Consider the following 14891-nt stretch of genomic DNA (forward strand, 5'->3'; position numbering starts at 1 on the left):
TTTTTTGGTCCATAGAATAGTTTCTCAAAGATGTTCTCCCGCTGCTGCTGAATATCTGCTTTTCTTTAAAAAGCCTGTATCTCCTCGCCCCATTCCCAGAGGTATTGAGTGTATGGTCTGCAGAATCTCCTCCCCCACTCCCTGTTTCTCTCAGAGGAGGAGGCAGCTCCTCCTCATCCATCATGCCGTCAGAGAGCGGTTTGCTGCAGGAGATGCTGTTTTGCCCACATTTTAGCATCCCGATTTGGGGTTTAATAGTATTTCATGGTGATGATAACGATAATGACGTTGCATTGGCATTGCTAGGTTGGGGGAAAAAAAGAAATCGACAGTCTCGCTCCCTTTTTTCTCACTGACCCCTGCTCCACTTATATAATCCATCCATTGTGTCTTTGACTGTCTTTCTTCTGGTTTTAATTGGTTTCATTCATGCCATGCAGATTTGCTAAAGAAGGGCAGCAGCAGCAGCGATGTAGGAGGAGGAGGTCAAGATACCTTAAAGTCTTGAGAGGGAAAGAGAGAGTGAGAAAGAGGCTCAATCACATCACATCTTCATTTCCAGTGACACCTGCTTCTTTAAAAGCAGATGTTATGGCCAGTTTCATGTCTTTGAGGGTTGCTGTTCACACCAATAGTTTGTCCATCCACGTGTCTGTCTTTGGGTTAAATTCCATCTCAAGGTGGACTAAAAGTGATTCCTCGAGGGTCTACGGAGATCCCAGTGAACTTGTTTTAGTCCGAAGCTGCCAACAGTCTCTCAGATGATTCAGATGCTGTCAAATAGATAGGATTCACGTCAAATATACATATGATATGGCTGATGTTTTCTGATATGTATGAGCAGATTCCCACCGGCTGGTAGAGGTCCTGTGGTTCAGCAGAGATTAGCAGGGCAGCCCGACCTCTGCAGCCGAGCGGCAACACTGGATCAGACTCTGCTTGAGCCGTTCGACATCATGATGGACCGCCCCTCACCTTGCATAGTGCTTTGAGCGCCAAAATTAAGGAGCATTCGCTGGAAATCAATAGCTGTGCATGCAGCTTCTCGAAATAAAGGGGAGTCAGTCAAAGGAATAACACAACTGTGGAAATGGACGGTGTCCTTGTCACATGGTTTCCAAATCCTCTTGCTGCTGAGCTGGGAGCATCCAGACCATGGTTCGCCATGATTACCAGTCACTTCCATTTTAAAATGTCTCCAGGTTGCATATGAATGTGTCACACGGATGAAAAAAGTTCAGTCAGCGACTAGGATGATTTCAACCTCTCGTGTTCTTTTTTTTTTTTTTCTCTTTCTCTCTGTCTCTCTCCCATTTTCAACAGTGAGTTCCATCAGGGGAGATGGAGGAGCAGTGGCATTAAACTCATTGTTTTCCTCTTCTCATGTGGAGGGGAGGAGGGAGTGTTAGAAACTCAGCACTGAAAGGAAAAAGAAAAAGAGAATTTTATTGAGGATTTAAAGTGGACAAGCAACGATCATGACTTGTTCACTTCTGATTGATCATGCCCTGATGAAGGGGGATCGAGAAGTGTTCAAGTCATAAACAGTTAATAAATTCCTTTAGGTGCTAACACTTCGTATGAGCTGATAAAGACTGTAGGTATTTCAGATGCAGCATTAGGTTACAGTTTGTTTTGACTACAGGCCAATGTGTTATTTTCTTTCAGACTTGATGTGAACTCAAGTAGCAGATCTGCTGTACATTTATACTGTCATTTAGCGCAGCGATGCTGGTGGATAAAATAACTTCTTCTTTGCTTTTAAAAGAATGTCTGCACTGATACAAAGCAGGGTTTATTTTTATGAATAAAATAAAACAGGTAGCATTTTACAAGCTAGTTCTTACTCAGAGATTAGTTAGTAGTAAGCAATTTCACTCAGTAGCCTAATTTTCGTGTAGCAACTGAAACAACGGACACAAATAAAGTCAGGGTTAAGAGTTAAAAAGGGAAGACGTGGAAATGTCTGAACATACACTTATATAATAATAATAATAATAATGTAAATCTTGACGATTTTAAGAATAATACTGGTTGTTTTTCTCTGGGACGGGAGTCATGTGAGAGATCACTGACGAATCAGCGAAGGCTTTTTGCTGGATTCTGATTTTACGTTGTGACCTATAAACCACATCAGTATGCAGTCAAGAGCGTCTACGTTATCATTTCCAAACGTCTCCGTGTCTGCCCGTCCAGACAACAGAAAAGTCCTGGAGTCTTCAAACTAAAGCTGGGCTAGCAACTTCTCTTTTTTAGCAGGTCTAAAACTCTGGAGTAGTGTGGACACCAGGCCTATCAGTAGCAGAGTTGACCTGTTTTTGAATGAAAATAGTGTGGGTGTAACCAAAGCTTTTACCCGAATAGTTAATACAAATGTTGACTAATGATGCAACCTGATTTTAGTTGGCAAATACTTATCAAGGATGGAATGACTCAAATCTGGAGTTGGATTAATGGAATCCAAAAAATCCATAATCCCCCAAAAAATTATTTGGGCACAATAAACTGAAAATAATGTGTGACAATTATTTTACCCACCAGCATAAAAAATTTACTTGTATTTCCTCTGCTTAAAAAGTATTGGTATCTTTCTGAGGTGGATCATGGAGCCACATTAAACACATTATGGGCCTGTTTCCCAAAAGCATCAAGATGGGGTCAGATTATGTTTGACAGAAATACATAATCTTCTTCACTATGTTTTTTGTGACCCAAACGTTTCCGGATCCTATTTGTTATCTCGCTCCATCTTAGTCTCTGTTGTTTGAAGAAGCCTGAATACACAACTCACATCTTTTTTTCAGGTTCCAATTTTTTTATTTTTTTATTCACAGATAATTTTGTGAATAAGAGGTCAAACAATATGGATAACAAATATTTATCAAAACGTGCAGTTCTTAAAAGGAAATTTCAGGTGATTCCTTTTTTTCCCTTTTTGAGTATAATAAACTATTAATACACAGAAGGTTTAGCACTGGTTTGTCTATTACTATGACAATGGCCCATTTAAAATCAAAGATGCTGTTGGCAAACAGGTTGTGAGATTCCTTGGATATACGGTAAATCAGATGTGTCGCATTAGCCATTATAGAAAGCCTTCTTTCTTTAATAATTCAAAGTCATCTGAGGCTGGAGGTATTAAAAGACTTTCACAATGGCATACTGAGTGTTACAGATCTAATTTGTAGTTTCCAGTGTTGTGGAAACTGCAGCAACAACATACTGTACACCAAGGCAAGGGAATGGTAAACCAACTACACCACTAAAAGAAAGGAAAAAGACATCACTAAAAGGCTCTCCCAGCTCAGTCAACATGCAAACACACCAAGAAGACACAGAGCCTGAATGTGACACACACTAACTCATTTCTCTCTGTCGACACAATCACACACTCACAGACAGCAGAAGTCCTCGGGGGGCTGCTCAGTCCTCTGATATGATTAATGGTTTTGAATGGTTTTGGATGGTAATTGAAAAGCTGATGAGACCAAGAGACATCGAGGTCAAAGGCAGGGAAATCGAAGAGATGTCGGAGGTCAAAGTTCAAACCAGAGGACTGAAGCCAACCAGAACTGGGCTCAAATCCAGACCAAGAGCTGAGACTTAGATATCTCAGTTGGTGTGTCCTGCTAATGTACAGACCAGACCTTGGCCAAATAACAACCATTTTTAGCTCTTTGTTTCATCCCACTTTGACCGTCAGACAGGCAAGGTTTGCTGTGTAAGGCCAGCTGTTTTTCTACTTAATTTCATTCTGGTGCAGTGTGACAAACTTCAGTTGCCCTGCACCTGTGTGGGATAAAACAAGCCCGAGAAAGTGTTTGTGGAGGCTGTTTGACCCAGGTGTGGTATACACAAAGGCTACATGAAAGAAAAAAAAGGTAAGGAAATATAGTGCAGCACACGACACGAAAAACACAAAACATAAAACAAAATGTCACGAGAACACAGGAACCACACACAGGTGAGGGAAGACAACACAAGAAGCAAACACAGGTGCACAGGAACAACAGTGAGGTACACATTCTTACATGGAGAAGTGATTTTTGCTTCTTTCTTTCTTCCTCCTCCTCATCATCATCATCACCATCACCAAACTTTTCTGTCTTCCCCAAACTTTTCCTCCTCCATCTCCTCCCTCTGACGCTGCTTGGCTGACAGTCCACTCAGAACACATCACGTTTATAGCACATTCTTTTTTCCCCTCCTCCCAATCTACAACAATCTTTTAAAGTCCATTCCTATCTCTCTTCCTGGTGAAATCCAGTTATGCCAGTATATTTTTTTAATCAGGGGCAAAGGTGTTTCAATTCCTCTCTGTGTGTTGGAGGGATACAGTTTCACAGAAAGAGGGACACAGATATTGAGAAAAGGTGAAAAGACGACTGGATGACACAAGGGGGAGACAGGAAGCACATTTGGACAAGGAAAGCAATTTACAGTAGTATAGTTGAAGGGGAGTGGGCACAAAACAGAGCACATGGTAGGCACAGAGAAGAGAGGGAAGATCTACGTACAGTACAACTCTGAGGAAACGTGGCTGAACATGAACACTGGGGCACAGAGGGAGAGATTGAGAAAGCGATACCTGAGTTGTGAATGGATGGAAGGGAGACAAACTTTGGCAACAAGGGGCAACATGTGAGAACCAGCAGTATTTTGAATTTTAAAAGAAAATCCCCAGAATTTCACTTGTGTAGGGTACCTCTGCAGTGTGGAACTTTGGGAATTCAGTGCAACCTCATCAAAGGCCTTGTGTTGGCAATCCATTTCGTGCATCCTATATTTTTGAAGTGTCTAACTGGTCTGAGACATTTTGGGAGGTGAGAGATTTAAATCCTGACCCTCTGAACTTTGTACAAAGCTTGCTGTGGAATAGTGTACGTTCTCAACCATTTTAAAGAGAGAAGTCATCATGGCTAAACTGGGGTCATATTGATGCATACTGTATTCCCAGCATAGCTGGACCATCAGCTCTCCTCATGAAGGTTGGATCACCAGCCTCACAAAAATGGTGCAGCCACCTAATTTTAATATCATCTAATACAAGTAGACATAGCCCAGAAAACCTGATCAATCAGGCCTTCAGAAAGCTTTATGCCTTTTTTAACAACCAATTAAATGAATGTGTCTTTCAATATAAAATTTCCATTGGTATGCTCACTTTTTATTCATACCTCATCTTTTTCATTATAGGAAGACATTTAAAAAATGGAAACCATTGGGAGTCATTGTTTACTAGAACAACACGTTTACATAGCCACAACATCTGATGTTGTTTTTTGTATGGAGCGTACTGGTGTAACATGTGTTCCCAGTGTTGCACTATAGGTGGTTGTAGTCTAATTGGGAGGGCCAGGTCAATCTTAGTGTCATTATGGGGATGAGATCTGAGAATATACGTGACTGATAGAGAAGCCTGAAGCAAAATGTTTTCATGGAGGGGTTCCATGCTTAGTACAGAAAAGTATTCAGCGGTAAGGACTCTCTCTTCCTGTGACTCACTTTAACATGGGGAGACATTCCAAACAGGATTATAATGACAAAAAAGTGTTGGGTATCTTCAAAAAGTTGTTTACAGGGAAAATATTACACAACCAAGTTTTCCGATTTTCAAAGTAATAGGGTTTTGTGCTCCCGTGGGAGTACTACTAGGGTCAGGTTAAACTGGGTTTGACTCTCATCCCTCGGGGGAGGTTGCATTGAATTGTTGGATTCTCGTACAGCAGAGATATCCTTTTAAGCTCCTTGCAGTTCATTTGACAGGACCGATGGAAATGTGTCATGGGCAGAGAATGAAGTGGAAGGTGAATGAAAGTAATGGAGGGGGATCTCTTGGGTGGAGAAGAGTCTTTCTTCTCAAAGAAAAAAAGGAAGAAGAAGAAGAATAAGAAGGAGAAGGAGAAGTAGAGGAGTTGAGACAGTGATGGAAGAAGCTGGATTTGTTTTGTTTTTTTCATCTGTTAGCATTAGTTCACAGTTACTGTTTCTTTTTGCATATATCTGACAAGCGCAGGGCTTTCAGAACAGTTCTCTGTGAATAGAGAAGCAAAAAAAGAAAATAAATTAAATCAAAAGCTACGATTGTTAATATGTTTCTCTATAAGTCTCTCAAGATCGATAAGAAAGCAGCTATACAAGACCTATCAGAAATATAACCCCTTCCCATCCTGCAAAAATAAACTTTCCCACCCCACCCGGCCTTGTTACAGTACCTAACTTGGTCTGCTCCGACCAATAGCATCATAGCATTTTGGCATGCATAATGTCGGCCCATCCCACCTCTTCTTGCATCCAAAGAGATGATTTTTTTGTCCTGCATGCTTTGTTAGTGCATATGTATGCTTCAAAACACATACATCCACACACACCCTTAGTAATCTAAATGTTATATACACATTCATTAAACTTGAGACTTAAGTTCTATCAAACCTCCTCACATTACTAGCCATATCAGTATCCTTATTGCTTGCGTTGGAAACCCATGCATATTCATCTACAACGCAAACTTTACATATGAACATCATCATCACAAAAGCAACCAATCAGCAAGGAAAGTGACTCACAACAAGACCACATTGGGAAGGAAAGGGGGATACAGAGAGGGTGAGATGGTGAGAAATGATTTAGATCAAAAGGCTGGGGGGTGGTGGGGGGTGTTTTTAGCTATGTATGAATGCGTGCAAGTGTTTGTGTCTGTGTGTGCCTGGTGTGCATGTCTAATATGATGAGGGGTTAAAATTATTTATTTTTACGAAGAAACTGATGTGGAACTTCCAGTATATTTAAACCTCAAAATCACTCATTGCACTTTGCACTTCTGAAGCAAAATGGAAAGTGATGCCCTGCTCGAGCACAAGGCTAAACAGTAAACAGGAAGCCCTGCATGGCCCCAAATCAGGGACTCTTGCGGTTCACAGTATAGCCTGGGAAAACTCTCTCTCACTGACAGTGAGAGTAGGAATCGGAAGAATTAAGAGCTATAGCCAGGTGGTGATCAATTAAATTAGGTTAGCATTAAACTCAAAGCAGTATTTTCAAAGGGGTCACCTAACGTAAGCCCAAGATGAAGCATCTATATTCCAACACTGCTGACAATGTATCTTAATAATCTGTACACTAATAAAAACTGTCCAACCGACTCGTGGTTGAACAGCAACAGGTGCTGTGACTCCCCCGTGTCAGTTTAGTAGTTTTGCTTTGGGACAAAGCCAGGTAGCTATTTCCCCTGCTTTGAGTCCTAAATTTAAGCTAGGCTAATCACTTTCAGGCTACAGCTCCAAATTTCTCGTGACATAAAACTGATATTGACTTTTTTCCCACCCACTCTTGGCAAGAAACTAAATAAATGTACTTCTGAAAATGCCAAACTTAATCTTCAAATATACAATTATCTCCACATTTGTTGCTCTCACCTTCCGGCATTCCCAGCTTTGAGAGTAAAAAAGAAACAGCAAGAATATTAATAAGAGCACAAAAACATTCCTCTGAAAAGGAATCCATAGCTAAATTTCAAAACTTATTTTTTTTGGGGGTCGGATCCAAGAGACAAACTTTCTCTGCAACTTGAAGTGGTTCCTCTCCAAGGATATTCTCATGCAAATCACTTCCAAGATGCTCTGCCGGCTGAAGGCCCTCTGTTAGTTTTACGTGGGAGAGAAAGAAGGTGAGAGCGACAAGGGATTTAAACAAACATGAAACTTAACCAGCAGACATGAAATCACTGTCTACACAACAATGACAAAGTTTGACATTGTTCTGAAGTCATATACATTTCAGTAACATCAGAAAACTCTAGTTTGAAACAAAATGGTCCACATTCAAAATCAGATCAACAAAAACTAATTGGCAGAACTGTTCATAATCAATATCAAAACTAAACTGAAACAATGATTTCTTTTTGGAGAAGCAAAGAAAAGGATGCATTTTTTCGAGTTGACATTTGTGCATCTTAGTACAGAGGTAGATGGAGGTCTGGGCACACAGACACACACACACATAACACAAATATCCGTTTCACACTCTTCACATATGCCACAGATACATTATATCCGAGCACAGAACCGACCGCTGCTGTCCAACTTATCTACATTGCATATTTCTATGTTTGAATGCTGTGTCTGATGTCATGTTCTCGCTCTTCTTCCCATGTGGCGTTTGTCATCCGCTCCTCTTTTACCACGGGCTGTCGCTCCAGTAGCCGTTCACGGTGCCTCCTACTGACCACCGAAAACAAAGAAGAGATGGACGGACAGAGGAGGGAGGGGGAGGGGGGCGGAGGATTCAGGACGGGGCAAAAAGAGGGAAAGAAAGAGAAGCCAAAAAGGGATAAAACTAAAAATATTGCCACTGGCTGCTGAGTCACACTGGTGTCATTGCAAATAGTAACGCTGTTGGTGGCGGCGGTGGTGGTGATGGTGGCGGGATGAACTCAGACCTGAGGAAAACCTCGCTCCTCACACTCAGGCTGAGCTGCAATGTCTGGAACCTTTCCACATAATCACTTGCCACGCCACCTGAATTGAATAGCTTTTATGCTAACATGCTGTCTTTCTAAGAATGGTGTGAAAAGATGAACATTGACCTTGTTTCTGTCTGTCAAGTACAGAGCTGGATTCAGGCTGTGATTAGCCAAGCTTACAATTGAGACTGGTAGCAGGGAGAAACAGCAAACCAGGTCCCTGTAATTTAAGTTTTGTTTGATCTATACACAAAAAGAAAAAAAAAAGACACTTTGTGGTTTAAAGTGAGTTACACAGTTACATCTTGACCTATTTTTGCTCAAGGGTGCGATGGTACCTTCAGTCCAGGAAGTGCACACACTTTAGCTACTACATCCCCCTTAAGTCTCAAAAAGTAATTTTTCTTTAGAGAAACATCATATACCCAATGATAATTAGCCAGCTTCAGGTATTTTGGACAGATATCTGTTTCCTCCTTTTTCCAGGTTCATCGTTAAGTGAGCAAAACCACATCCTGAGACCAGCTCCTAGTTTAACACAGAGCTGTGAGAGTTTGCTTAATCTTCCCCGCTGACTCTCAGAAGGAGAGCAGGTACGCCGTCTTTGTATAGTTCCTTTGAACATGTAGCTCAAGACGAAACGAAAACACCGCTAAGGAAACGAGAAGTGGTCGTCCCTTTCCTCGAGCTTTGCAGCTCAGCCTTTAGCTGAGAGCTCAGGCGAGAGTGTGTAGACAGAAGGTGCGTAGTGACGTGGTGGATCAGATCAGATCAGGTCCTACAGCTCCAGTTTCCATGACAACAACTAAACTGGAGGTCTTGGTGAGGCTAAAGGTCAAAGTTCAATATGTGTATTCACCTTAAGTTTTTTTACATGTTCCTACAGCTACTTTTGGCTTCCTTTTTCATAGCATAAACTTCACATGCACACTCTGCTGTGTTAGTGATTCCCAACCTTTTTTTGGCTAGTGGACCCTTAAAGTTTTATCGATTAATCACATCGCAGCAATGGATGGAAACACGATGCATCCAGTCACATTTTCCATAGCAGATTTTCTGCAAATAATGTAATATTTACTAAAAATGTAAGCATGTATGTTACGAGGTGGTCTGACATATGAGCTACCAGCTACATTGATAATAGCCTGATTCACATGCCACTGCCATCTTCCCTTCCCCAAAGAGGAACTTTTACCTCTCAGATTTATTTTCTGAAGTTAAGAAGGAGATTTTTCAATGAATCTGAAAATAAAAAGCAAAGATAAAAAATGATTCAAAAAAACATATAAGCGATATGTTTGACCTAATTTTGATAATGTGACACTTGCATTATGTTTACTCGAGGGACCAGATTGGGAATCACTTTTACATGACCTGCATCCCACCCTGATAACCCCCCCACCCATCTTAACATTCGTTCCCCTGCTGTCCATTCTATAAAAGTCTTCAAACAGTACATCCTGTGAGTGTTGTGACGGTGTGTGAATAGTGGGAAGCCTGAGGAGGAAGGAGGAGAAGGAGGAGGAGGCGGAGGGGACATCCCTAATTTCATAAGCTGGTTGTGGAGGTGATGTTAAAATGTCACAGAGGTCCCTCTCCCCTCTTTTCTTGTACCGAGGAGACAGTCTGATAATAAAGTATGCATCTGTGTGCGCTGATGTAGGTATGTGTAGGAGAGTTGTATTTCATCTATAGGTAGCACAGAAAACTGAACATATTTAGCCTACATGGATTTTTTTCAAAGGTGCACAGGTGCTACAGTTTGGGGTATACCCTTGTCATGGGTATGCTTTAGATTTTTAAGAGTACAAAAATTGTTCAATTCCATAATTTTCTAGGCGTAGTGATTTTCTTATTCTGGAGCCTCTCATGAGTTAAAACGTGCATGCTTTGTCTTATTCATAGCTACTCCTAAGTATCAGTGTTAAAGCATTTAAGTGCGAGTGCAGTCGAGATACAGGCAAGAAATAGCACAGGGAAAGCCAGAGATAAACTAACTCAACTATCACATTAGTCTAAACAAACCTAGACTCTATCCCTGTTAGTAAGGCAGGTGTGTTAGTGTGTGTGTGTGTATTTTATATTACATCTGCTTAAGCATCTATCTCAGCTTTTAGCTTTTTTAGTGTTTAGCTTTTTTGTGATTTTAGAATAGGACCATCTGACTAATAAAGTCTAATTCAGTGTTCTATCAAGAGGTAAAGATGAGTAATGGAAATGAATGAACAGCTGGGATGAATCAAATGTCCATGAGACATTTCTTCCATGTTGATTTTGTTTCTTTCATGTTACGCAGAAAAAAAAGTACTGTTGCTGTTGTTGTTGTTGTTGACATTTTGCTGATTGTGTTTCTCTGTTGGTTCTGCTACAAGATGGAGGGTATGGGGGAATGGCATCGCCTGAGGCCAGGCTGCTCGAAGGGCTCAAAGGTGGAGTTGGTAATTGGGGTGAGGCGCAGTGGGGCGCCCGTCATCCCAGATATGTTATTGAGGCTGCGTGACTTCTCATAACCCGTAGCTACATGGAGAGGACATGCACATGTCAAAGGGCAAAGGTCAGAGCGGGGTTATGAAAGGTCATTCACAGCATTAAAGAGCAAAGAAAAAGTTTTCATGATTTGGTAAGAAGTTGTGTGTCATGGGATGGCAATACAAATGTTCATGACAGATAATAGAGTCATGACATATTAGTATATGTTATATTATGACAGCATTGCACATCATAAATAGCAATTATAAACCATTTGTTACAGTTACAAGCATTTGTAAATGAAACAAAGTTGAAAAAAGTTAAATCATTCAAAAGAAAACCAGCCCAAACCAAGTAAAATGTATCAGACCGAAGGAGGAAGTTGGAAAAAGACAGACAGGTAGATGGAAAGAGGGACAAACAGATGGACAGACAGACAGAGACAGGACAAAACAGGAATATGGGTTACAAAAAAATCAGCTATCAGTTGCCACAATATCCCATAGACATCTAGATGTGGTGCTCTGGAGCACCAACATGAACTGTGTAAGGGAGGGAGGGTGACCTCGTCCAGTGTATGTACACAAACTCCTTCATCTGAAGACATCCCATTAAATGTTTTTAAATGTACATCCACTGGACTACCTGCTCTGGGATTCCCAAAATTACATTAGCTGTGCCAGAATTTGATCAGGAACGACAGACACAGACAGACTTGATATTTCTATGAATTTTTGGGAAACTCAGAGTAACTCAGGTGGGTAAATCAACTGGAGCTGAGCAGTAGAAAATTAACACAATCCTACATGTTAACACCCAAATCTTAAAAAATGTCAATGTTTAGTTCTCAGAGCCCAGGGGCTAGTTTCACCAACTGGTCTTCACTAAGACTGACTGTACTTAACTGCTAAGTCAGTCTTTGTTAACACCAGTCTTCAGAACTTAGCATTGGTTGTACCAAAACAAAAAGGCTAGTCTCAACTATGCCTGGTCTGAGTGATGTGTGTTCATGTGAACACTGTTTTTAGCTGACAGATAAGGATCCATGTGACTGACAATAGTAGAGTAATGGCTGACAGTCCGATGTCATGAGAACGTCTTTCTTCATTTTAAAACAGCTGCTTCTGTTATTTTTTGTGAAAGTAGCTCATTAATCAATATTAGATTTATTTTGCCCCGCCTTATATGCAAATTTGCGTATAGCCGACACTTATACATCCACATATACACAAACACACAAATACGCATCCACACACTCACACACACAAACTCTGACTGCACTGTATGTTGTGTGTACATGTCCACAAATACAGAAACGAGAGCAAAGGAGATGTAGTATAGACAGAAGATATAGAAGTCGGTTTCTTAGCCTGCTAGCTTTAGAAATTATAATAAAGCTTTTTGGCTGAAAAAGGGAAAGTCAAGAAGTGAGGGGGGGGGGGGTGTTGCTGAAAGCCATAAACAGCTGTTTGCAGAGGATTTTCGTACTTCACAACTTTGTCTATGTATATGGCCCTAACTTTTGACTTAATGCCTGTACCTGACCAGACGTAATGTCTATGTTTTTATAAGAAGAAGGTTTAAGTTTGATGGTGCAACTGGTGTAACTATGAGGTTGGACTTGCACGAGTAAGACCAGTTGGTGAAACCAGCCCCAGGTGTTTTAGCCAATCTTCCAATAGGAACAGTTGGCTGCTGTTCCCAAGAAAACAGGCAGTTAGACAGGCAGTTAGACAGGCAGACAGATAGACAGACAGACTGAACCCTCTCCGAGGTCTGGGTCAAGTATGTGTTTGTCTTCATGTAGGTCAAACTTAAGTTTCAAGGTCGACAGCCATTCCAGCTGCTGCTGTATTTAGCCACACCTAAGCTTAGCATGCTAATAAATGTAAAGCGAGAATGCTAGCATGCAGAGTATAATTTGTATGAATTTAGATGTATAAATGGGGTAGAGTTTTATTTTGATAAAATTATTGCTCTTCATTATTACATAATTTGGTGTAACAGTGCTTGGAATAAATATTCCATTTTGGTCCGTAAAAGAAATTACTCTTCTGCTTTCTGTAATGAAACCAAATAATGTAAGCATTTTATTTCTGAGGGCAGCCATGTGCATCCCCAGAGCCTCTTCTCTAGCTCACTGGAGGATTCAAAATGGAAGAGCTAATCATCCCTTGGACAATCAGTGACAAAAACACATTTTAAAGTGGATTTAAGTTATGTAATCATTCTTTTCAGTGGGCTACAAAACTTCCAGGCGAATTTCCATTACTGACATTTCTTCCCAGAGCCCCTGATCCAAGCGAAGTATGGATGTAAAAAAATACAACTTACCCTAAGAAAACCATTAATCATTCTTTACAACAGGAATATTTTCAGGGAAATTTTTAGCACTTGCCAGTACCTCATTCAAGTGAATGGTAACATGGTCTGAGACTTTTGACACCACTGTGTGTATATGTTGTGCTGGTCTGTGGTGCTAGATTAAGCTGACTCGGCCATTAAGAATAGGCCAATGAGACGCTGCTTAAACCTCAAGACGCATTCTGGGTATTGGATACCACAGTGACAGATCTGGGTCACAATGTTCTCAGGACCTATTGAAAACACTAAGTGTGTGTGTGTGTGTGTGTGTGTGTGTGTGTGTGTGTGTGTGTGTGAGAGTGTGTGTGTGTGTGTGTGTGTGTGTGTGTGGCTTGTATTACTATTTTCATGGGGGTCTGAAAACCAGGGACTATGATGTCAATGGTTGGTCCCCATCAATGCAGTAATACAAGGATCTGTGTATATATGTGTGTGTGTGTGTGTGTGTGTGTGTGTGTGTGTGTGTGTGTGTGTGTGTGTGTGTGTGTGTGTGTGTCCCTGTCCCAATCAGCTAAGAGCCGCAGTGCTGCTGATTTATTCTTGTGGTTACAGGACTTGACATTGCAAACACAGCTACTTAAACAGAGCAGAATATGTGCTGGTACACAGTAAACACAGACACATACACACACAAACATACAAAGACACAAACACACACACTCACACACATATGAAGCTGTAGTTTACAGAAAGACACTGGCCATTAATTTTAGAGTGACATAATCATAGCACATGCAAATACACGCTTGCACAAACGCACGCTTGCACAAACGCACGCACGCACGCACACACACACACACACACACACACACACACACACACACACACACACACACACACACACACACACACACACACACACACACACACACACAGTAGTGGTAGATGATGGATTAGAATCAATAACATACAGTGTCTAACATACAGCAGCACTTTATAGCGACGGGTAATCCCTGGACAGGAATGCTATAATCAGAGATCTTGTGAATATGATTCTATTTATGAGCCTCAGGAACATAAACAAAAAGATCCTTTAAGTACGTGTCTCAGTTCTTTGAAGATTTAAATGCTGTGACTTCTACTGGTGCGGCTCTCACAATACAAAGTCGAGCTGAAAGGTGCGCAGCATCCATAATGAGTGGCTCTCTGCAGTTTGCTCTGCGGCAGGTGCAGCATGAGGCAGCTTCCACTAGGATCTGCTACTTTACGTGCCTGTTGCCATGCTCACAGCCTCTGAAGCCATTTCATGTTGTACTGTAGTGTGTTGCTTCAACTGATGAAATCTCCTCATTAACCAGTGGCCTCAAACATTTTCTGTGCTAGGCATTAACACACTCTCCCGAGAAATGTATTAGCTGGTGCCACCCAATCCAGACCCTTTATTTTTGTAAAGGTTGTCAGCTATGTAGCTACAATAAAGTAGCATACAATGAAAGATCAAGTAAAGTGCATTTTCCTCATTAGTGACTTTGGTAAAATGTTTCAAAACTGCTGAATGGATGGTTATAGATACACATGTTGCTAAATTGTACCACAAAACTATTTTGTTACAGACACAATCAGTTTGTTTGCTGTTCCAACAGGAATTGGACTTGCA

The 14891-nt window shown here is 41.0% G+C and overlaps 1 protein-coding gene across 2 annotated transcripts in view; it reads right to left on the reverse strand.

Annotated features, from left to right (window-relative positions):
- Positions 1-5969: 5969 nt before the first annotated feature.
- LOC133023297 (potassium voltage-gated channel subfamily C member 1-like) overlaps positions 5970-14891 on the reverse strand; it is a 61422-nt gene continuing 52500 nt past the window's right edge. The window contains exon 5 of one of the 2 annotated variants that reach the window (XM_061090296.1): positions 5970-6034. In XM_061090296.1, coding sequence (XP_060946279.1) covers positions 5970-6034 — 65 coding nt within the window. Of the gene's footprint in view, positions 6035-10826; positions 10979-14891 lie in introns of those variants that run through there. The other variant, XM_061090294.1, reaches the window with a different exon arrangement.

This window comes from Limanda limanda, chromosome 17, assembly GCF_963576545.1.
Source record: "Limanda limanda chromosome 17, fLimLim1.1, whole genome shotgun sequence".
In the NCBI taxonomy this organism is placed as follows: Eukaryota; Metazoa; Chordata; class Actinopteri; order Pleuronectiformes; family Pleuronectidae; genus Limanda; species Limanda limanda.